At 41.3% G+C, this 23,377-nt stretch overlaps 2 protein-coding genes across 5 annotated transcripts in view; both read right to left on the bottom strand.

Annotated features, from left to right (window-relative positions):
* The window catches only part of TECTA (tectorin alpha), an 81,950-nt gene extending 76,277 nt beyond the window's left edge, over positions 1 to 5,673 (bottom strand). Inside the window, 2 exon segments of the mRNA XM_005897103.2 lie at positions 2,274 to 2,407; positions 5,610 to 5,673. Coding sequence (XP_005897165.2) covers positions 2,274 to 2,407; positions 5,610 to 5,673 — 198 coding nt within the window.
* An 11,096-nt stretch (positions 5,674 to 16,769) lies between these two features.
* TBCEL (tubulin folding cofactor E like) overlaps positions 16,770 to 23,377 on the bottom strand; it is a 66,914-nt gene continuing 60,306 nt past the window's right edge. For all 4 annotated transcript variants that reach the window (XM_070384070.1, XM_005897104.3, XM_070384067.1 and 1 more), the window contains one exon: positions 16,770 to 20,746. In XM_070384070.1, the coding sequence (XP_070240171.1) occupies positions 20,428 to 20,746 (319 nt within the window). In that variant the 3' untranslated portion in view covers positions 16,770 to 20,427. The remainder of the gene's footprint in view (positions 20,747 to 23,377) is intronic.

The following is a 23,377-nucleotide window of genomic DNA, read 5'->3' on the forward strand; positions in this document are numbered from 1 at the left end:
TCTGGAGTTACAGATGCAAAATAGACAGAAAAAAACCAATGTGGAAGCAAAAAGTTAAGTTAAAAAATTAAGGAACTCTGTATTAGACCTTGATTCCTATTATATGACGAGAGAGGAGTGCCAGTAAAAGATAGATCAAATACTCCATCATCAAACTCAGATCTCAGATGAACCACATCCCACTCTGAGACATTTAAAGGAATTCTATTGATGTCACAACCACTCTGTACCCAGAAAAGGGACAAAGTAATAATCTACAGATGAGCCCAATTCCATTATAGCTCTCGTAGTCTGGGGACTTCTTTGTGTAATCTCTGCACAAAATGGAGACATGAAAGCTTTACATTGAATATGTAAATGACTATCTTACAATGATTTCTTCATGATTTGTAAATGGCTTACTAAGCTTACTAAATTACTCAACCTTATGCAAGTAACAAGCCAATATGCATACTCATAAACAGGATCTGTAAAAAATTTTCCTCTGCTGTGTCTGCAGCTCAATAAGTTGGTCCATGAAGCTCATTTAACTCTAGGGCTTGTACAATTTCAACAGCAGGAATGGCAGTAATGGGAATCCTTCCAATTCCTCAATACAGAAATATTCTATTGTTAGGTTCATATTAATTAGAAATATTGTGGACATTAATGGTGATCCAGATCCCAGAGGTTAGTTATCAGTATCTGAGCCACGGGTACGTCACCCTATTTTGGAAGCAAAGGAAGCTGGAGACCTAACTACAAAGACATTGAGAGTCTACTGCCTGCAATCAGTGAACAAACCAGAATCTTGAGCAAGACTGTATGACTCTGGAAACTCAGGGAACAATTTGCCCTCAAATAAGTCTGCCCCAAATTAAGGACCCTCCTTCTTCAAAAGCAAGAATTTTTCAGAATCCATGTCACCCAATACAGTGAAGGAGAAAGAGGAGCTTAACTAAATCCACGTGTTTTGGCTAGTGGTCTAGGAGACCAAGGCTTCCAGAATGGGAGCCCTGAGAATACTCTCATCTCCAAAATCAGGTCACTATATTCAGAAACTTGCCATCACCTGTTACAGACCGAGGAGGCTATACAGTAAGTAGAGCATAAAGGGCATTCCAAGATGCCAGAGCAATGAGTTTTCTAGGAAATAATGGTGTAATTAAAACACACAAACTAGCAGAGGAAGTTTATGATGACTCAGATGTGTTGTGATTATCTTCTATAGTTAAAGGCAGTGGTTCTCAAACTTTTGCGGGCATCAGAATCCCCTGGAGGGCTAGTTAAAACACAGATTGCTGCCCGCCTCCCAGATTCCATAGGTCTGGGGTGGGGCCTGATAAGTGACATTTCTAGCAAGTGCCCAGGTGGTGCTAGAGCTGCAAGTTCAAGCAGCTCTAGTGATGTAACAGAAGAGGAAACTGTTTCCTGGTGGGACTCAGCTCTGAGCTATCAATAAAAAGCAGAGAAGACAGAGGTCCCAGACGCAGAGATGACCAGAGATAGAGGTGTTCAGAGTTTGATTTCTTCCTCCAGGGCATAACATAGGAAAAATTGGAATGTAATATAATCTTCATTTTCTTCATTCAATTCTTTAAGGCCAAAGATGAAGACAGGTTTGATTGCTCTGAACCTTTTCGTCAATGTGCAGTAGCCTCACTAGCAGCAATTCCAATGGTAAAAAATAAAAAATAATCTGAGAACACAGGCCCAGGAGAGCTCTGACAGCAAATGATCATTTCTTCACGCAGCTTTGACAATGAGACCCTATGGCGGATCTCAGACCCTTTGAGGGTGGCCGATTCTGCAAACAACGTGTAAATAATAGTTGATTACCCCTCTTCTCTGCTTGAACTCTGCTCAAAATTGGTAGGAAGTCTAAGACGAGCAGATGCCTAAACGAGCAGACGCCTAAACTCTTCACACCCCCAGAAGGGAAAGAAAAATGAGATTACTCCTATTGGTGGTTCACAGTATCTTTTTATCTTGTCTAGTGGCAGAAATAATGTTCCTGGCATTGGGGCCTCTGCTTCTCTTCGGTGTTTAATCACCCACAAAAGCAATTTATTGCCCTGTATACTCCTCTACTATGAACATTAGCCATTAAATATACCTTTGACTTCCTTAATCATAAAACCTATCAGCTCATGAAATCTCAGAACTCGTCATCTGGGCTACCAATAAATCCTCCATTCCCAGAGCCCTGGAAAAAGGTATTTAAAATACTTTTGCTTAATGACAAACAAGGTGGGGAGGGCGGTAGAGCCACAGCTAAGTCATTTCTCACTTACATAGACAGTACGGTAAGGAACACCGAAGAAGAAGACGGGAATGGCTAGCTTAATCTCAGATGAGCTTCCATCGTCCACTTTAGGGGTTTTGGTGTCATTCTGCCAAAATGGATACATGAGTTCCCTGGGCTGAACTGTCAAGAAAGAGGGTGGTTAGGTAGACAGCAGATCCCCCCTCCATTAGGCAAGCTGCTTCCTTCCCACCCACTAGATCCAGCTTCTTCCAGTAAGTTACAAATGGCACACACATCAGGTGGGCTTTTTATTTATCCTAAACCTCAGCTGGACACAGTGCGTGATCTTCTGCCTCCGGAAAGAGGAGCATGGAAGTGATGATGTTTCTCCTTAAGAGAAATCACTTCCTGCTTCATTCTATATTTTCATACATTTAGGAGACAGCAATGGGCACCACTGGCTGGAAGGTTGTGAAATTGACCCTGCCCAGAGCTCTCAGAGCACTGAGAGGGGCCTCTGGGTCTGGCGGGGCTTAGCTGGCTTGATCCTTGATCAGAAGGCAGCGTACAGAGAATGTGGCCGGTGGCTCTGAAATTTCCTCCTAGCTCAAGAATTCTACTATCAAGGCTTTTCCTGAAAGGAGTCCCCTTCTTCCTACTGCACAATAGGAGAAGATAGCAGATCCCAGAGGAAACAGACAATAGTTGGATCTGGGACAAGGGTGGGAGGAGAGGGTTTGTAGTAAGTGGCCCGTGAATGACCTTGATTGAGCTCCAGCCCCGTGAGAAGGCTCCCTGCCCGGCTCCTGTTTACAAAGCCAGACACGGGATACTCTGGGGCACAGAAGGTTGGGCCTCTGTGAGCTCTTTGGAGAGGAGGCTGGGGGATCTGACTTATCACCCTGGTCAAAGGTGAGAGTCACCACACAGACACATACACCTCACCTCCTGCAACCCTGTCACCACCTCTCTTGGCAACTTGGCTTATTTCTCAAGTTTCTCATCCAAACTCTTGCAAAAGGTGGCCCAGTTCATAGAAATTAGCTTCTCTAGGGTCTTCATTACCAATGATCAGGTCCAGTGGCTTGTGTGAACTAATCTACATTCAGGATTACATTACATTAATTAATTACATTCCACTGATACTTTTTCTCTGCCTGTGTCCCTTCTCTTCTTGGGTGAAAATAGAGCAATAGGACATCATCTTTTCTTCCATGTTCTAAAACTGTGTGTTAGTTTCCAGGGACAGCAGTGCATCCATTTGGGGCTTCTGCTGACAGTTCATGAGGTACCTGATGGCCACAGTCCAGAGGCTGACACCCCATCCTCAGGTTGGGTGGAGGGGGGCCTCCTTAGAAAAGTCCCTGCTCTGTGTTGATAGAGTCGATAGGCTAACGAGCAATTGGCCAGTGGTTGCCCTGCTCCTCTGGGAGTCTTAGTGAGCAGATAGCAGTTCATGGAAGAGAGAAACAGAGTGACCAGAAGGCCACTCAGCAGGGCCAGGTGCCAGCTTCTCTCCTCCTGAAGAAGGGAATTCCAGGAGGTCTGCCTGGAGGAAGAGCTCCTCTGTTGCCAAGGATTAATATAAGAGGAAAACGGGGAAAAGGAGTCTGGTCTTTAGTGAACAAGCCAGCCTGCAGAAGTTGCTGCAAAGCTAGCCAAAGGAAGGAGCTTTCAGAGGTGCTATAATTAATTTCATCACAGGAGCTCTCAGCCCACGTGCTTTATTTAGTGTCACGATCAGTAGACAAGAAAGGATTCTTTTCTAACAGTCATAATTACATAGACGTAACAAACTCCAAATTCTTAGAAGGGAGGAATTTTTAAAAAATTTCTTTGTGATCCTTATCATGGTATTCTATATAGGTACTTATTAAATTTGAAGGGTAATGAGCTTTCTCAAATTAATAATAATAATAAATCAAATCTTGCTATGGATTTATCCTTCATGGGAAACTTTTTAGGAGTGATGCCCAAGTGTAAATAAGGGCCTGATTCACGCTGAATTGTAATCATTTGAATGGAAAGAGTAATTTGTATTCAGGGCAGCGCTGGCCGAGCTGCCAAGGAAATGGAAACTCCTCACCCCTCTTGGAGGAGACAGAAAACTATGGTCAGAGAGACTGTCTCTAACTTCTCTCTCTGCTCCAAAGGCAATGCAAATTTGCAAGAGTCCTTTCTTCATGAGTGATCCTAATTAGTTCATGACTTTGGACAGGAAAAGAATGGACAATTAAAAAATTTCCATATAAGAATACAAAGAATCAGGATATCTAATATTGCAAGTACGTAGCAAATACTTGTTGAATGAAAAAAAAAAGGTGTTTAATAAAAGATAAAAGAGAGTAGGTTTAAACTATAGTAATTTCCACTTTAGAAGTCATTACCATTATAAAAATATGACTTGTTAACAACATGGCTTGTTGATAGCATCAGGGTTAATAAAAGAAAACTCCTTATTCATAGGATCTTAAGCAGGGAATTTACAGTAAACATAACTATGTTTCCAGGAGTTTTTTTCCCCCAACAAATAAGACATACTTTGTGCAGCAGTAGGTGAGGGGCAGAGGGACTCATTATTGTGGGGTTTCACACCATGGCCTGCCCGATATAGCTGCTTAAATTTATCCAACCCTAGGAAAATGGTAGGGCTCCACACACCTCATACACCTGTTCCCTCAGACTTGTGATCATGTGTCTGTTCAACTAAACAAACAAAACCAAGACAGATGCTCTAGAATTTTAGCCAGGAAAGTTTCAAATCAATATAAACTTTCCTACGTTTCTAGTCTAAAATCCAAAAACTGTAGAAAGAAATCCATGCAATCTTTTACCTACCCCAGGCAATGCTACATAGAGAAAAAAGAGAAATCACGGAGGGGAATAATTTTCTTATTTCACTTGCAGTTTTAGATTTTTGGCCATTGTAAATGGTCACTGAGACTCAAGTCACTAACATTAATGTCATTGAACCTTCCTGATTCTGGCTTAAATAAGTGTATTTTTTTTTTTTTTAAGTTTGTGCCACCAGTTCAATGCCTTCATTGGAATCAGTCATCTGGGACAGGGTGCACATGCACCAACCCTGTATACTTTTAATGAAAATAATTTGCATTATCTTAAAGACCAACTCCATTTACATGGGGCAACCTGGTATAAGCAATTGTGTTCCAAGTAAAATAAGAAAAAGTAGGGATGTAAGTGAACATCATTCAAAGTTAATATATTTTGCCCTTGACAACAGAATTTAATTTACATTTTTCTTGTTATAACAGTAGACACATGTACACCTGCCCTGACAATTATGGCTCCAACAAAAGCGTCTCTTTATAAATTCAAGAGAGTGCTAATCACGAGCTTTATGGAATTTTGTAGTACTCACCTTGGTGCCATACAAGTGCGAAGATGAAAGAGACCCAAATTCTAAGTAATGATGAATAATTCATCCTGGAATTTTAAAAAGAAAAAGAAAAAAATCCCCAGCTTGCCAGAGTAAACAGAACACCAGGTGCATTTGGTGGCAAATCCCAAGACACATCACAACCGTCATAGAGCATTCACATAACAGCAGCAGCAGTTCTGAGTCAGGCTGAAGTGCCCTGGATGATGGTGGGGCTTCTTAAGTTCAGTACTTTGTGGACAAATTAGATTCCCCCATGAGAAGCAGTTTGGAAGTGTAATGAATCACTTAAATTGTCAGGAAATTATATAGAATCAATGAGCAAACAACCAGTCAAGGAAAGGCATCTCCGCTCCAGCTACTAGAGCCCTGAAAACCAGCACCTCACTCTAAAGACGCCCGGTGAGTCTCTAGAACAGACATCCATCCTCTGTGAGACCAGGCTATTGAATTTTCACAACAGCTTTCATTCAAGATCCAATAAAAGTCAGTTAAAGTACAGGTGGTCCTATAGGTAGGAGGATTTAGAGTTTGCTGTCCCCTCCTCTAAGGGTGGCTCAGTGGTAAAGGATCCACCTGCCAATGCAAGAGACGCCACAGACTCAGGTTTGACCCCTGGGTTGGGAAGATCCCCGGAGGAGAAAATGGCAACCCACTCCAGTATTCTTGCCTGGAAAATTCCATGGACAGAGGCGCCTGGAGAGCTATAGTCCATGGGGTTGCAAAGAATCAGACACAGCTAAGCATGCACATGCATCCCCTTCTCTAAAGTATGGAGCCAGTCCATCATTTTGAAGTACTGACCAGAGTCACGGGCAGTATAAGACTCTGTCCACTGACCACCCAAATGTGAAATAAATAATAGACACATAACAAAAAAAGAATTATGTCAGGATGGCTCTTTGAAATTACAATAAAAGTAGAATCCAGTACAAAAGCAAGTCATTAGTCGCAGAAAATCAGTTAGAGAAAGAACATCACAGGAGTGAACTTGTTTTCATTTTAGTTACAATCCGTTGAACCGGTGGCTCTACTCTTGGACAGCCTGTGCCGCTCTGTAGAGCTAAAATCCAAGCTCCCAGTTATACATACGCCTGGAACCGAAGCGAGTGCAGAGGAAACCCTGAAGCTTGCTCCCGGCAGCATTCTTAAAAATAAAAACCCTTCCCTTATTATTGGAAGCTATCACAATTCATCAGCCAAACTTCCAAGGAAAAATCAGTGAACCTCCTCTGTGAGTTTTATTGTAAATCTTCAGCTGTCAAGCACACGCATTGAAACCTCAAGCATACTATAAATATTCGTCAGTTTTGCTGAAAACGTGACTAAGACTTCAGCAGAGATCACACACAGTTTTTAGCAGAAGGAGATGTCAGGCAGGTTTAAGACTGAAGTCCTTAGGGAAAGAGTTCAGAGAGCAGGAAGGAGGATTCATTTAAATATTTGTATTTATGAAAAATGTCACTAACCTGTTCGGCAGGGACTGGAGGAATTGAGTCGGAAATATTAAGCCAAATCTTGGTAAACCCGGAAAAAATTAGGTAAAACAAGAATTTATGTCAGTTCTCCCCCACTCGCTGCCAATTATTTCTGATTCCTGAAATGATGTCTGAATCCCCTACTCTTAAAACCAAAAATTCAGTTAGTCCTGTGCTAGAGTCAGATAAGTGTTGAGTTGCAATCAAGTTTTTTTCCTATTGATTAAGGAAAAGTAAATCTAAAGATCAGTTTCAGGATTGCGTAAAGAGGTTCTTTTCCTGAAAAACTAGACCTTTTTCTGCCCCCCTCCCCACTCCCACCCCTTTAAAAAAAAAAGTAGATTCAGATGGAAATGTCAGTTACTTGGAGCTGAAACCTTGGTCCTTTCTGATCAGAATCACTTTGCAGTGAAAACACAAAAGAAACCCCCTCCTTCTACCTTTGTACCCAAAAAAAGAGAACTGTATAATGTTACAGAATTAGCATCCACCAGCATGATATTAAAACTCCAAACAAAGCTGCTGCCTCCAACATTTAAATGAAGTTGGTTTGCTACTAAAGTCTTTTTTTGTCTCTCTGGTTTTGAACAGTTGCCACTGATAGACTCTACTCTGTGTTTTCACAGGTATGCACGAAGTATTTAAAGAAATGCTCTCAAAATTTTCTAGGTTTTATTCCTGCCACTTTCTCTCTGATTCACCTCTGGGCAGAGGATTAGGCCAGGGAACAGGTAAGCAGCGTGAGGCATGATCTTTCACAGGGGAAAAATCAAAGGCTCTGAAAACCTCCACAGATGCCCACTGAGGGTCCTCGGAGGGTGTAGGGGAGACAGAACCCCTCCTGATGAAATTTTGCTCTAGGTATTTAAACGTCATGAACAAGGCTAAAACCGTTTCCAGTTCTGTCGATGCAGAATGAGAAACATTGGCTAAGGCAGAAACGAAGTTTAGTATCCAAAATTATTAAAGTGAGACTCGTTTTTAAAAAAGGAAATCATTCGAATGTAGCAGGGAAAAACTCTCTGTAAATTAATAGGAATTTAAAAATTGCTCCAAATTTATCTCTGACCAGACATTTAAAGGCCAACTGTGTCAAAAGACATAACTCCAGTTTTCAGTACGTTGTCCTAAAATGGACAAGAGTTTTGGGGAACTTATTTTTCAGTCTAAATTAGTCAATATATTTTTTTCCAAAATCCTGTGGTAATTCAGTAGGGTTTTTACCCTACCTGCCATATATATTTACTTTCAGATGTGTCAAATAACTATCCATCTTTCTCCAAAAGGCACATATTTATATAACAGAAAGTCTGACTCTGGGGCTGTCTGTTCCCAATAAAATTAACTCAAATCCAAGACTCACCTTGAAAAGCATTTTCCTTGCCCAGTCTTTATTAAGGTGTTAGTCCTGTAGTCAACCTAAATGTCATGAAGCAAAACAGTTGGTTCTGCTTTAACAGCTCCTAGTGGCATAACTGTTTTGGTCTTCTCTCTTCGTGCACTCACGGGCATTTGTATTCAGCCTTGTGATCCATATTAAATGCTTCGTCCTTCTTGAGGCAGGGCTGCTCCTGGGTTTAACCAGATACACAAGATGGCAGCATGCATGGCTCAGAATGGCTGGCTCTGGGTGTGAGCAAGTCAGGCGCCTGAGAGCAGACGGGGCTGACATACCACTGGCTGGGCTGGGGAATGAGTGTGTATTTCAAGCGTACACTCAGTGGTCACAGAAGGGGAAAAAAATGACAAAAATCTCTTTTTATGCCATGTCGGCAGGGGGACTTATTTTGTTGAAGGGGTGAAGTGAGCCAAGATTCGACAAGATTTAGACCTAAGGTGGTGTGGGCGTGGCTTGGAGCCAGTAACCCAAGACACTTTGTTTTTTACAAAGAAGGCATAGATGGATGCTGCTTTTTAGGCAGGAGGAAAGACAGTTCAAACACAAAACAAAACAAAAAATCGAATTCCCTAAAAACAGAGTCAGCCTTATATGCTGATTGTTTTTGTTTCGTTTGCTTCAGTTGCTTACACCTTTTGTGAAAGAAAGAGATTTGAGCTTGTTTGAAATGATGCAGTGGGAAGTGTGGCAGGCTGCAGGCCTCAAGCTGTGAGCTCCTTCAGCCTCAGCCTCGCTGATGGAGCCACGGGAGACCCTGCCAGTGACTGGGCCACGTGGTCGCAACGGCCTCGTCACTTTCCACCAAAGCAGGACTCCCCTAATGGGCAATTTTTGCTCGGTAGAACCTAGTTGAAAAAATAAATAAATAAAAAAAAAGAACCTAGTTGAGCTGACAAAGACAATATCAAGTCTTCAACTGAGGCAGCTCTATTATGCCAAAATCAGGGTCTAATTGGGAAAACCTTGTACTTGTGTATACAATTTTATGTATTAGGATTTTATGGATAAACAACTGGGCTTCCCTGGTGGCTCAGATGGTAAAGAATCTGCCTGCAGTGCAGGAGACCCAGGTTCAATCCCTGGGTCAGGAACATCCTCTCTAGAAGGGAATGGCTACTCACTCCAGTATTTTTGCCTGGAAATTCCACGGACAGAGGAGCCTGGTGGTCTAGTCTTCATGGGATCCCAAAGAGTCGGACATGACTGAGCAACAAGATTCATATACATCCATCCATCCATATATATATTACATATATATACATATATGTACATATACATATATATATATACATAAATACACACACACACATACACACACACACACACACATATATATATAGAGAGAGAGAGGTTGAAATGCCCAAATTACTGGGACAGATGGCAGAAGGAATTAAAAGTCTCAGAAGAATGAACGTGTTGGACATCCACAGGCATAGAATTCCAGGTAAAATAGCATCTGACTAGAGAACCTACTTTATGAGAAAAGGGATGTGACATTGTGTGCCCAAAATTATAGTAGGAGCCACAGGTTGGAGCGGCGCCCCAAGAGGAGGAATCCACGGGTCCAGGTACCAAGGTGTGGAAGCAGGAGTAGCCCCACTTGTGATCACTCCCAGGGATTATTGAGAGACTTTGGCTCCCCAACCCCTCATCTCTAGGTTGCGCGGAGTTTGACATCCTGGTTCCCAAGAGGGCATACTCTCAGCAGAAGACATGACAAGAGTCCTACTGAACTGCAAGCTGTGGCTGTGGTGCCGTCTGGGTACTCCAGGTCCCCTGTGACAGAGACCAGCAGGAAAGATGAGCCACCATCCCATCAGGAATCCCTGACTCTGATGAGCAGGAGGACGTGGGGCTGCTGTTGCATGACAGGTTCAAGGGGTAAGGTGTGTGGAACTCAGGTGATACACTATGGCAGCTCTTGATACTCCCTTGGCTGGTTGTGACTGTGATAGACAAGCACAGCAACCTAAGCCTGAGCAGCATATGGTAACCAGGGATTCGGACTCCTCAGGAATTAGAGTTTGGGAGGAACCACAAGGGAAACCACTGAGACCTGCAGGGGTGATAGAATGGATGGTGGACAAGGGAGATGATGGGTTCCGTTCTGCAGGGGCCACCGTTCACTCCTCTGATCTCCCCTGTCTGAGGTTCCCCTCAGGAAGAGAAGTCCACCAGAGCCCTGGAAGAGCTGGCCCTGATCATGGATGGAGAACTGCATCTACACACGGCATGGGGTGGACTGTGGTCTGTACAGATGTGCACCGCTCAGATCCACCTTACAGGAAAGGATGCTCGGAAGCCAGAGTATGGTTAGCTGACAGCTCCCAATGGCTGGCTCCTCTGGTGTCTGTATCCATGTTCAAGCTGAGGTTATGTTCTTGTGTTCCTCCATCCATGACTGAGAAAAGCTTTGGTACAAAGGACCTGAGTGAGACTCATAGGCAATTTTTGCACCAGAGCATCGTATTGGGCTTGCAGACCTTGTCAGGTCCATGGCACAGTGTGATGCCCTCTGCTGCCGCATCCTTCTTTCCCCCTTTTCCTTTCCCCAATTCCCCAAGAAGCCTTTTGCACTCCTCCCTGCCCCTTAGCATCTGCTTCCCAGACAGCTGAATCTGTGACACTGATGTCTTGGATGAATATACCAGCCCTCTGCAACTGATCATTCTGCTTCGTTGTATATGCTGTGGAGATTCCACATATTTCTGTAGTGCATTTGTTTCTACCACTTATCCATTGACTGATTAATGTTCAGCCTCCTAGATCTAGCTTGACAAAGTGATCACATCTAAGGTTACTCATTTATTTGGCTGGGTCGGGTCTTAGTTGTGCCACGTGGGCTTAGTTGCTCCTTGGCATGTGGGACTCTTAGTTCCCTGACCAGGGACTGAACCTGCATCCCCGGCATTACAAGGCGGATTCTTAACCACTGGACCAGCAGCAAAGTCTCTTCATCTAATGTTATGTTTAACGTTCTCCCCGAAAATGGTGGTTAGTCACAGCAGAGTCCTTGAAATGGATGAGCTGATGTAGAAAATGCAATTATGCTCGTGAAGACCTCCTAAATAGTAAAGATATTCAGAATGGAACGTTCTCAAGAGCGCTGCATCTCGAAGTTTGTTTCTCTTACTGTCTTGGAATCTTTGTTCTTATACACCTGGGTTAACTTTCATAAAATTGGTTCTCATGCAGTCTGTTAGTTTTTCCATCTTAAGAGCAAAATGTTTAAAAACCTGATGTCATATTTCTAAAATTTTTCATATTTAGTAGTATCATGGTAATCATTTTGTAACAGTAAGCTGGAAGCATTAGGAGTTAAAATTGTAGCACAGATCCTCTAGAACCTGTCTTTTTAAAGAATTAATATTATTTACCTCCAAGTGATTTTCTTTTTTTGGTGGGGAGGTTCCCTGGTGGCTCAGCAGTAAAGAATCCATCTGCCAAGCAGGAGACTCATATTCAACCCCTGGGTCAGGAAGATCCCCGGGAGAAGGAAATGCAACTCACTCCAGTATTCTTTCCTGGGAAATCCCATGGACAGAGGAGCCTAGCAGGCTACAGTCTATGGGGTTGCAAAACAATTGGACCCCACTTAGTGACTAAACAATAACATTTTTCTTTTTGTGCTGATCTTAGACACTGAACTCTTAATTATGAGAAAAAAGGCATTGACTCTTGGAAGATCACGTGGAATAACATTAATGTTTATTAGCTAACTAGCAAGACTTTCTAGATCTAAGATCTCAATAATAAAAGATGTTCAGCTCTGAAACTTAAACAAGGACTCAGATATTTTCTGAAAATAACTCTAGAATTTATCTCTAGGCAAGGGGTTTGTAATAGCTAATTCTAAGTAGACCAACATAACCAAAAAAAAAAAAAAACCCCAAAACCAGTCATTCTAACATCCTTGCTAGCACATTAGCAATAAAGTTGAAAAGGGATTGGGGGAAGACACTTTGTATTTCCTATTCACCAAGTAGTTCTTCTTAGAAGAATCTCACTGGTTGGAAAGAAGCAGTTCTGATTAAAGCTTACTGCAGACAATAAACAGAGGGTTTTAGGGCTATTTGTCTATCACTTTTCAAGGGCACTCGGTGGAAACAAATGCTAGTGCGTTGTTAAGGATGAATAGTACATACACTGTCTCCAGTAGAAGTGAAATCTCACTCACCAGTGATTTAACAATTGCAGATTCCAAGGAAAGACAGCTCCTAAGACAATTTGTATGGCTAATGCAAATCCTTTGTGTGTTGAATTCAAGTGGCTAGATCTGCATGCCTAATTGGGAAGAATCCCATCTTGATTGCCCTAACCAAGAATTACTATCAAGCCCAAGATCAGTAAAATCTTTGACTTTGCAGGGATGTGACAAGTAGTAAAATCAGAAGAAAAAGAAAATGTTCTTTTATGTAACTCCAGTGGAGAAAAATTTGGCGACATCCACCAGAATTACTCTGAGGGTTTCCCTCGTAGCTCAGTCATTAAAGAGTCTGACTGCAATGCAGGAGACCTGGGTTTGATCCCTGGGTGGGGAAGATCCCCTGGAGAAGGAAATGGCAACCCACTCCAGTATTCTTGCCTGGAGACTCCCACGACAGAGGAGCCTGGCAGGCTACAATCTACGAGTTGAGAGTCAGACACGACTGAGCGACTAAACACACACACCAAAGTTACAAACACTCTGATCTTTGGTTGGGAAGATCCCCTGGAGAAGGGAAAGGCTACCCACTCCAGCATCCTGGCCTGGAGAATTCCATGGGCTCTATAGTCCACGGGGTCGCAAAGACTCAGATACAACTGAGCAACTTTCACTTTTTCACTTTCTGACATTTGATTTAGCAATCCTACTTCTGGGAATGTATTCTACAGTTTTATTTTGAACATGTAAAAGAATGTATGTTTTTTACTGCAGCAAACTGAAAAAAGTAGAAGAGAGAGGGTGGGGGCGGAGATTGGGAAAGAGTAAAGAAAGACTGAAATATCTATCAGTAAGGTATTGATCAGGGGCTTCCCTGGTGGTCCAGTGGTTAAGACCTAGTGCTTCCAAAGCAGGGGGTGAGGGTTCGATCCCTGGTTGGGGAACTGAGGTCCCGCACGCTACATGGCACACCCAAAAATTGTAAAAATAAGGTGTGGTCAAATAAATTATAAATCACATCTAAAATAGAATACTATATGCGTCTATGCTCAGTCACTCTGTCCTGTCCGACTCTTTGCAACTCCGTGGACTGAAGCCCACCAGGCTCCTCTGTCCATGGGATTTTTCAGGCAAGAAGACCGGAGTGGGTTGATGATATACTATAAACAAAGCATAAGATCATTTTGTGTATGGTGTTAGAGAGAGATTTCCAAGGTAGATTTTAAGTGAAAAAAAGCAAGGTGCATGATGGTATACACTAACTTTGCTAGATAAAAGGGATCAATACATTCTCATTTGCCATTATTTGTGTTAACTCTGCAAAGACACACAAGAAACTAATAAAAGATGGAGAACAGGGGTTAGAGTGGAATTTTCCAATGTATGCTTTCTTTGTATTGTTTGACTTTTGAATCGTGAATGTTTTCTATTTAAAAATGAAATATGACTTTTAACAGATGTATTTTTGTAAACATTGAAATATACACCAAACAAAATATTCGAACACAAGCAAAGCTATTCATGATGTCCTAGTTGTATTCTCTAATAGTGGAATAAAGCTTACATCTGCTCTCAAAGGTATCAGGTAGTTCAGAAAAATTTTTTTCCTCTTTAGCCTATATTCTTTAATGTCTGCCTCCTCTGATTCCCATTCTTATTTCACACCTTAGTTGTGTTACTTATAGTGACTTAAGAAGCATTCAAGGATGAAGAGTCTGTGAGAGACTCGGTAAACTGAAGCTGCGTTGCAATTCTTGGGCAGATTTAGATCTCACAGATCATAATAAACTGCCTCCTCTATTTTGTAATAAATATTTATATTCCTCACAAGTCTCCGTCTTTAATTTTAGAGAGGAACAATAGCAGTGACAGCCTCTTCCTTTCCTGTAACAAAACATTTGATACAAGCTCCATTAGATTACTGTTTGTCCCCCTCCCCCCACACCATAAACATCAAGTTTCAGTTCAACACAGATGCCTCCTTAATAAACGTCGAAGTCAAAACTGATTGACTTGTTTCACCTTGGGTTGTTCACTGAAACAAAGTTTTAAGGCTCTAGAATGTCCTCAGCTTGAAAAGCAGTGTCCAGCATCATATTGTGGGTTCATTTATCCTTGTCAATAGCACCCATGACGAGTGTTCACTGTGGCTCCCCCCAGAAGAGCAAAGAGGCCAATAGGAACATACCAATCACAATGTCATAATTCTGGAAGGGCCGTGAGGCCAAGTTCCAATTTGGATTTAGAGCCACCAGCCACATCAGTGATTTTTGATATAGAGCAACTCAATTTAGTAAATGAATATTGAGGGATATCTCATTTCAGTGTTTTAGTGAAACATTAAGACTAAGACTAACGGTGTGTGTGTGTGTGTAGGGTGATGAAGGAGAACTTCAGTGTTAAGTACCGTAGTACAGCTGTCAGCTACAGCCAAATTTCTGGGGTTTGAATCCCGGCTCTGGTGTCATTTATCAACGGTGTGACTTTTGGCAAGTTACTCAGCCTCTCTGTGCCTCATGAATAAGAAGATGGAGATAAATAATAGTGTTGAACCATAGGGATGCCATGAACACCAAAGGCTTTAATATAGGTAGAGCATCTAGGTTGGGCCCTGGTTGACAATAAGTGCTCGTTAGTGTTTAGAAGAAACATGAGGATGAAAAGTATAAGCCTGGATCCCTGGCACTGATTAACACAACCAAGAACTCTCTCTACTTTTGTCTCATCTTCCTCTTGGATTTGGAGAAGGCAATGGCAACCCACTCCAGTACTCTTGCCTGGAAAACCCCACGGACGGAGGAGCCTGACGTGCTGCAGTCCATGGGGTCGCAAAGAGTCGGACACGACTGAGCGACTTGGCAGCAGCAGCAGTCTCTTGGATTACGAGTTTGTTACTCCTCTCTTGATATATGTGCCTTAAAATAGAATGCAAATTGCTCAGGGGCCTAAACTACATTGAAGAAAAGCATGACGTTCATGTATATTATACTCATAGGTCTAGGCAAATACATGTATTTGAACTCTTCAATAGATCAATTAAAAAAAAAAAAACCCTAAACATTTTTAGGGTTATTCTCAAATTTTTGAAGGATACAGAAATTCATTATATTTTAAGGAGATATAATATGGTATGTTATCCCCTTCGTGTATTAACTCAATTCCTAAATCTCAAGTTACATTAAAAACTTAACATTAGATGAAATGACTTATGTTAATATTTATCATGACCTATGTTTTTAAAGGTTATCTGGCTAAATTTGAATCCTGAAATTCTAAGTTGGAGAACACAGATAACTTCTTTTCCAGAGAAGAGTTGGAAAGACAAACAGGACTTCAAAGGTTAACCTTCTTGTTTTACATGTATTCTAACAACTGTTAGAAGTTACAGTGCTGTTCAGTCCAGTGGGCTAATGGGTGTCTTGACATATGTCTCCCATGTAAGAAGTCGGAGAAGCTCATAATAAATATTAGCTAAATAGAACTTAGCTCAGAGGTTAAAACTACAATTTTTTGAAATTTGAATAAGAGGTAGAAATAATCTTAAATTTAAACAGATCATGATACTTCTGCATTTCTGAAGAAGTGAGAAAAAATTTAATAGATACTGTCTTCTAAATACAGTAACAAAGTATACACAGTACTTGGACTTCAATTCTTGGTACAAGGTTCATTCACAACAGATCACTGAGAAATTATTGATAAGCAGATATGGCTCAGTGCCCCAAACTCTAATTCTTATACAAAATTATTTTCAAAGGAAAGAAGTGTCCCTTGGAACACTGTCACAAAAGCTTAATTCATCTAAATGAGATTCTTACTAAAAAAGGGGATGCCAAATATCTCAAAGATGGGTTTTTATTTTTAAAAGAGCATGTTAGAAGTATAAAACTTTGCTAACAAAAAAGTAACATTTCCTATGAATCTTTGTTTTGCAGCTTTAATCGCTAACTTTGACAACATGCCAACTAAATTTCTTAAGCTGATCAGATCCTTACCAGCTTAGGCCCAGTTCCCTAGAGGACTCAACCAGAGCACTATCGTCAACTTTTTGATATATAAAAATAAACATGTACTTTGACGACACAACTCCAGAAAAGAAAAATCAGAACACAAAGAGAAAGTGGACTTGGATTTTTAATTTTTTTAAAGATTATCTCTCTATATATATATTAATAAAAAGTGCAAAGAATAGACCTTCATGTTTAAATTATATTCTAAAATAAAATATATATATTTCCATTAACTGCAGGAGACAACTGGCAAGTAAAGAGCCTGAGAGAGTCCAGTCCCTCTCCATCACTACAGTGGACACGTATTCGAAGGAAGCACCTATGAAAAATAGAGTGTTCAACAACACACCTGGTAACACAGAGAGCTTCTGAGTGTTCTTGGAAGCAGTTGGTTTGCATTTGCAATCCAACATGAAATGAGGGGAAAAGTCAAATTCATCAGTGGAAAGGACATCGCTTAGAACAATCTATTATTCTGTTTTCTGTTTTATTTGCCCTGGAGCCTAGCACCTCCCATGGAGCAAGCCACCGTCAACACATGGGCTCCTGAAAGCAGTCACCTGCGTGCCTCAAATGGTGACATGTTACTGGTGTAGCAAGTCTTCCCTGTTCATAACACTGCTGATTTAGCAACATAGCTACAACATTGGGTTAGAATTGAACTTTCCTTTCTTTTTAAGGAAACAAACTTTAAAAACATAGCATCATAACATTTGGCTCTGTTACATACAGCTCATGTTTTGGGCTTATTTTCACCAAAAGGTCTTAAAGGAACAAGGGTTATATAATATCTGCTTGCTTAGGCATTTACAGTCACGGTGGCAATAGGTTACAGAAACAATAGAAACTTTCAATAAGGAAAAAAGATACATGACTCTGAACTTTTTTTTTTTTAACACAATGTGGGATATTTCAACAATTCAAATTCAAAAATTTATTTCCACTGTGGTTTCAGCAGCTCCATGCCCACATGAAAAGGATGCCTCAGTTTTGACTTGGTTTTCTTTTATTACTCCTTTCCTTTTTCATAACTGAAAAGAATTTCTATTTTAGAAAAGATATGTTCTATACACTGTGCCTGTAGCAACATTATCTGTAATACTGGCTATGACAGAATTTTGCTTCATAAATGTCAATGATATGCTCTCGCTGAATCTGGATGGAGTTAACATTAAAACACAGATAAGCTACAATCAATTATGCATAACTTGTTGACTCAAAAATCCATGGTCTCTCTTCTCCTTCTTTTTGGCCTGTTATAAAAATAATTTTGGTTACAAGTGTCTACACAGCACCAATTTTATTTCAAGAGCAGCATCTTTACTCGGCCACCCAAATAAGTCTACATGTATACATGCTCAAACAGCTTTTCTCATTTACTTCCGTTCTGTAACTCTAAAAGACTGATAATTGCATTAGATCTTGTCTCAATCAAAAATCATTTAGCAATTATTAGAACCATCAATTACAATGTCCCCCAAATACCCACGGCCATTGAATTAAATGAGAAGTTCCCTTGACATGCAACTGTGTAATTGGAGAATTAGGCCTGCAGCTGATGGGCACTGTGTTCTGTAATAGCAGAAGGAACAAGTCTCTAATAATAAAAAAGCATTTTCATAAAACTTTGTCATATATAAAATATCTTATTAATTGTTACTATTTCACTGATGATTAAAGCGTAACACAGGTGTTCGCTCTGCTTTCTGCTGTGAGACAGTCGTGGGTCATACAACCTTAAAAAATAAGAGCTCATCTGTTTCCCAGGCTGACAAAAGCGACGGGCTCAATTACACTGTTTCTCTCTCACACTCATTTGCACTCACACACACGTACACAAAGCACCCACAGTTTTAATTGTCATGACACTGTTGCCACACTTTTTCCCACCTCCAAAAATCTGTCAGGAAAATGTGATTGCAAAATAATTATTCTTGTCTATACCCCACCTGGATCTCCATTGTTCATTTTTATGATTTTGAAAGATAAAGTCTGCAGCAGCAGGAGAGCTGGCCTCATTCATCTTCCTAAACCCTTTGGTTTCCACCTTCAACATTACGGTGAATGTAGATTTGACTCAGCAAGCCTGGGTCAAAGGCTTTACAGATACTGAACCTGAAGTGCATTAAGAGAATAAACATCTGCTATTGTGGCCTAGGATGACTGAAAAAGTAGCAATAATAAACACAACTTTGTATCTGAGAAGGGTTTTACAAGAGTCATCTAAAAATTTCGTAAGAAATTAAGAGTTTGTAGAAGCAATGGAATCATGTAACAAAGGTCAAAAGGTCAAATGCAATCAGATAACAATGACATTCTTTGAAAAATACTTCATGTGCACATTTTCTGCCCCAGTGGCACTAAGTCCTTCTCAAGTCTCCCATCAGTAAACACGGTGGATCCAGAAAAACATATATCAAAGGAAGAGACTACACTGATTAACAAAGGAACAGAAGAACAAACCAAAAGATGTCAGAGCAGGTAAGGACTACCTTTTAAAGGGAAGTGCTTTAAATATGATTGTGCAAAAAACATAACTTGGAGGCAAATCTGAAGTTTTGACACTTATACTTTACTCAGAGATTAGTCAGAGCTGTTCTCCTGTAGGGGCAACTAAGTTGAAACATAAAACAAAAAGAATTGTTTAATTATGACATCACAAAATCCCAGGGAAGAACTGGGAATCAAAGATCCCTTTGACGAAAATTTCCCACTTTTTCTAATGCAAAGTGCGAGAGCAAAGACTTCAAATGATGCCAGGCAGGAAAGTCACGACACACTTTCTCCCATATCCCCTCTACGTGACTCCCTCACACATACTACCAAGAGTTTACTAGGTAACTCTTAGCTCTCCTGGCATGTATATCCATTGCACTATTGAATTCTTCATAAAGTCAGGCCTCCATTCCCAATAAAGTAATGAAAAAGATAGATATGAAAAAAATACATTCAAAAAGCAAAGAACTCTGGGATTTGACCTATCTCATGTCAGTAATGGGTGATCTAGTGGGGGAGGAACATTAAGACCGGGACAGTCACACACAGAGCTCAGACTGCTCGTGCCTGCGCTTCCAGCAGCCCGTGTTCCCTCATGGACTCTTCTTCCAGACCCTAACAGAACTAAAGGTTCCAACTGAGTACCTGAGATCAGAACCAGGTTGAGAAACGCTTGAAACATGTGACATTATTTCAAATGGGAGAAATGAAGAAAAAAACTTACCCAAGTTGAGAAATGAGAAGTTAGGTACAGACAGAATAAAACTATTGGGCAAACGTGCAGACACAAGTCAAAAGGAAAAACTGAACTCAAGAAGGAAAGGAGAGAGGGAGGGGAAAATGGAAGAACTGAGAGAGACATGCTGGCCCTTCCTGGAAAGATTCCTTGTCTCCTGATTTAAGCGCAAGATGCCCTTCTGGGGGGACGCACTGTTCACACCAGCGTCACAAGTGTACCTAAGTGGTCATGACGACCACGTGGTAGACAGATCCCAGTGAACACAGTTAGAAGTCGGTGCTGCCCAGGCATCTCTCATGAGGGTGGGCACAGGGACTGGGGATGTGGCCAATTCTGGTGGCAGAGCCGAAGGAATAGGTGGTAGAAAATACCAAAAACAGCCCCCTAACCCATTTTAGAGGGAAATATACAAAACCCCCCAAAACCTAAACAAAACAAAACTAAGCAAAACAACCTTCTCCCTCCTGAAGAAAACCTCACGGAACAAATGCCCTGCAAGTCCTAATGCGTGTGTTCTCACAAGGCTGGCGGAGATTATTTTGTCTTGGATTCCACAAAAATTTTGTCTCCATCCCTAATGCCAAAAGAATGCAAGGCTCGAGAGCTGTACTTCATTTCCTCTGGGCCAAAGGGCGCTTCATGGTCCAAATAGTAGAGAAGCATGTTGCTCGTGGGTAACTGAACTAGAGTTTTTAATTGTTTCTTTAGTTCTGCAACTGTTTGGTCCAGACGAATGCTCATCTCTTCCACCTGGTCGTTAAAGTGGACTTCCACTTTCGCACTGCTCTGGGGCCTCAGGTCCACTTCTGCCAAAGGCTCCAGCTTCCCATATTTTGTAATGAGTTCATGATACCTAGAAGGGAAAAAAAAGAAAACCAAAACAGTGATACCTAAGCCACCAGCACAAGAACTACTGACTTCTTCAGAACTACAGGTAAACTACTGTTATTCTCAACATCTAATATCCTAGTCTAATATTATATCTGCTTACCTGTCTACCTATCTACTGTGAGTATGTGGAATCTGTGATCTGACATGGTTGTCTCCTTGAAATCTCAGTAAAACCCCATCCTTGCAGAGAGGGGGTTTCTTCTAAAGATGGCTATCATGCCTGCTGCTAATAATTATGAAAGAATAGGCTTAGAGAGGAGAGGAGAGGAGAGGAGAACCTAATAATTATGAAAGAATAGGCTTAGAGAGGAGAGGAGAACCTAAAAAGGTAGACACTACAAAGGTTACAGACAGAAGCCTAGTCACTCTGTAGAACCCACTTGCTTTGGCATCATCACCAAGGTGTGTAGATACCTAAGCCCGTGTTTTTGGTAATAGCTGGAAAGACGGACATAGACCAGCAGTTTCTGACTCCACAGAAGCCATAACTTACAAACAAAAACACTGTTGTAAAAAATAGTTGTATATTAGCTATTAACTCTGATTTTTCAGTGATGCTTTGTTTGAATGGTCCTGCCTAGCCTAGTTGACTGTAATATAAGGAGTTTGTGGAAGAATCAAGAATATGTTCTGGTAAAAAAAGTGGTAAATGAGGGATACAAGTTCCCTGATCAAGGCAGGAATTAAGAGCCAAAGATACTAGGAGGAAAGTGAATTATGCAGGTGGGACCAGGGCCTAAGAGGACAAGTTTCCCATGTGGAAAATCTTGTCTCGTCTGCCAGCTTTGGAGAATGTAGGTTTGATCTCCCTGTGGATGCTGAGCAGTTTTCTACAAACCAGAGAGGGAAAAAGTGCTGAAAAAGATCTGATATTAGCTTTACTATAACCAAGATATACTGAGGTTAATTCTGGATCAGAATACAGTGGTCATAAGCTTGCTACTCCCCCACGTTTTCCACCCTACTTTGGCTTTAACTCAGTTGAATCAGTGTTGTAACTAGGTTGGTAGAACACTGAAACTGCAGTAAGACCTCTGTGGTCAGGGATGGAGGCAATCATTGCCATGAAGTGGCTGCTGCTGCTGCTTAGTCGCTTCAGTCGTGTCCGACTCTGTGCGACCCCAGAGACGGCAGCCCACCAGGCTCCCCCGTCCCTGGGATTCTCCAGGCAAGAACACTGGAGTGGGCTGCCATTTCCTTCTCCAATGCATGAAAGTGAAAAGTGAAAGTGAAGTCACTCAGTCGTGTCCGACTCTTAGCGACCCCATGGATTACAGCCTTCCAGGCTCCTCTGCCCATGGGATTTTCCAGGCAAGAGTACTGGAGTGGGGTGCCATTGCCTTCTCCGGGGATCAGGTAAAATAGCACTGGCCTTGGAGTCAGAAGATCTGATGTCAGAGTCTTGACTTATAATTAGTTGTGTGACTTACCAATTCACTCAATCCTTTCGTATCTCAGATTCCTCACTAGTAAAACTGGGATAATAAGTCTGTTCTTCCTACCTTATAAGACAGTTGTGAGGCTTATACAAAATAACAGATGAGTAAGAACTTGACGACCTCATGCGAAGAGCTGACTCATTGGAAAAGACCCTGATGCTGGGAGAGACTGGGAGCAGGAGGAGAAGGGGATGACAGAGGATAAGATGGCTGGATGGCATCACTGACTCAATGGACATGAGTTTGAGTGAACTCCGGGAGTTGGTGATGGACAGGGAGGCCTGGTGTGTGCTGTAATTCATGGGGCTGCAAAGAGTTGGACACGACTGAGCAACTGAACTGAACTGAAGAACTTGTAAATTCTAAGTCCATATACAAATAAGTATTAAGACTCCATTCCTGTTGCCTGGGACTTGTATTATTAAAACACACATACCCTTTAAAAAACATATGACTGAAATCTACTTAGGAAGGACTTCTTTGAAAAGATGGTGGTATGATGAAACACATTACGGAAATTTCTCCCAGATCTTGGACCCCAAATAATATTTTTTAAGGGTAAAATATTACCCCAGCAACTAATACAGAAAAAGAGGGAACAGTCTCATTGAAATAGCCCTTTAAAAGGAACCAAAAGCTTTGTGCTATGTGGTTTTGTTAATAAGCAAGGATCCTAATTCAGCCCCTAGAAGACATTATGGAGAAAGAAGGTAAGGAAACAAAACCCTTACCAAGGTCAGTACCTTTAGTGTACTAACCAATACTTTTATTATTTTTTTTTTTTATTCTTCCAATTTTATTTTATTTTTAAACTTTACATAATTGTATTAGTTTTGCCAAATATCAAAATGAATCCGCCACAGGTATACATGTGTTCCCCATCCCGAACCCTCCTCCCTCCTCCCTCCCCATACCATCCCTCTGGGCCGTCCCAGTGCACCAGCCCCAAGCATCCAGCATCATGCATCGAACCTGGACTGGCAACTCGTTTCCTACATGATGGATTAAAGACAATCTCTTTAACAAGTGGTGCTGGGAAATCTGGTCAACCACTTGTAAAAGAATGAAACTGGACCACTTTCTAACACCATACACAAAAATAAACTCAAAATGGATTAAAGATCTAAACGTAAGACCAGAAACTATAAAACTCC

Source organism: Bos mutus, chromosome 15 (assembly GCF_027580195.1).
Source record: "Bos mutus isolate GX-2022 chromosome 15, NWIPB_WYAK_1.1, whole genome shotgun sequence".
NCBI classification, from domain to species: domain Eukaryota; kingdom Metazoa; phylum Chordata; class Mammalia; order Artiodactyla; family Bovidae; genus Bos; species Bos mutus.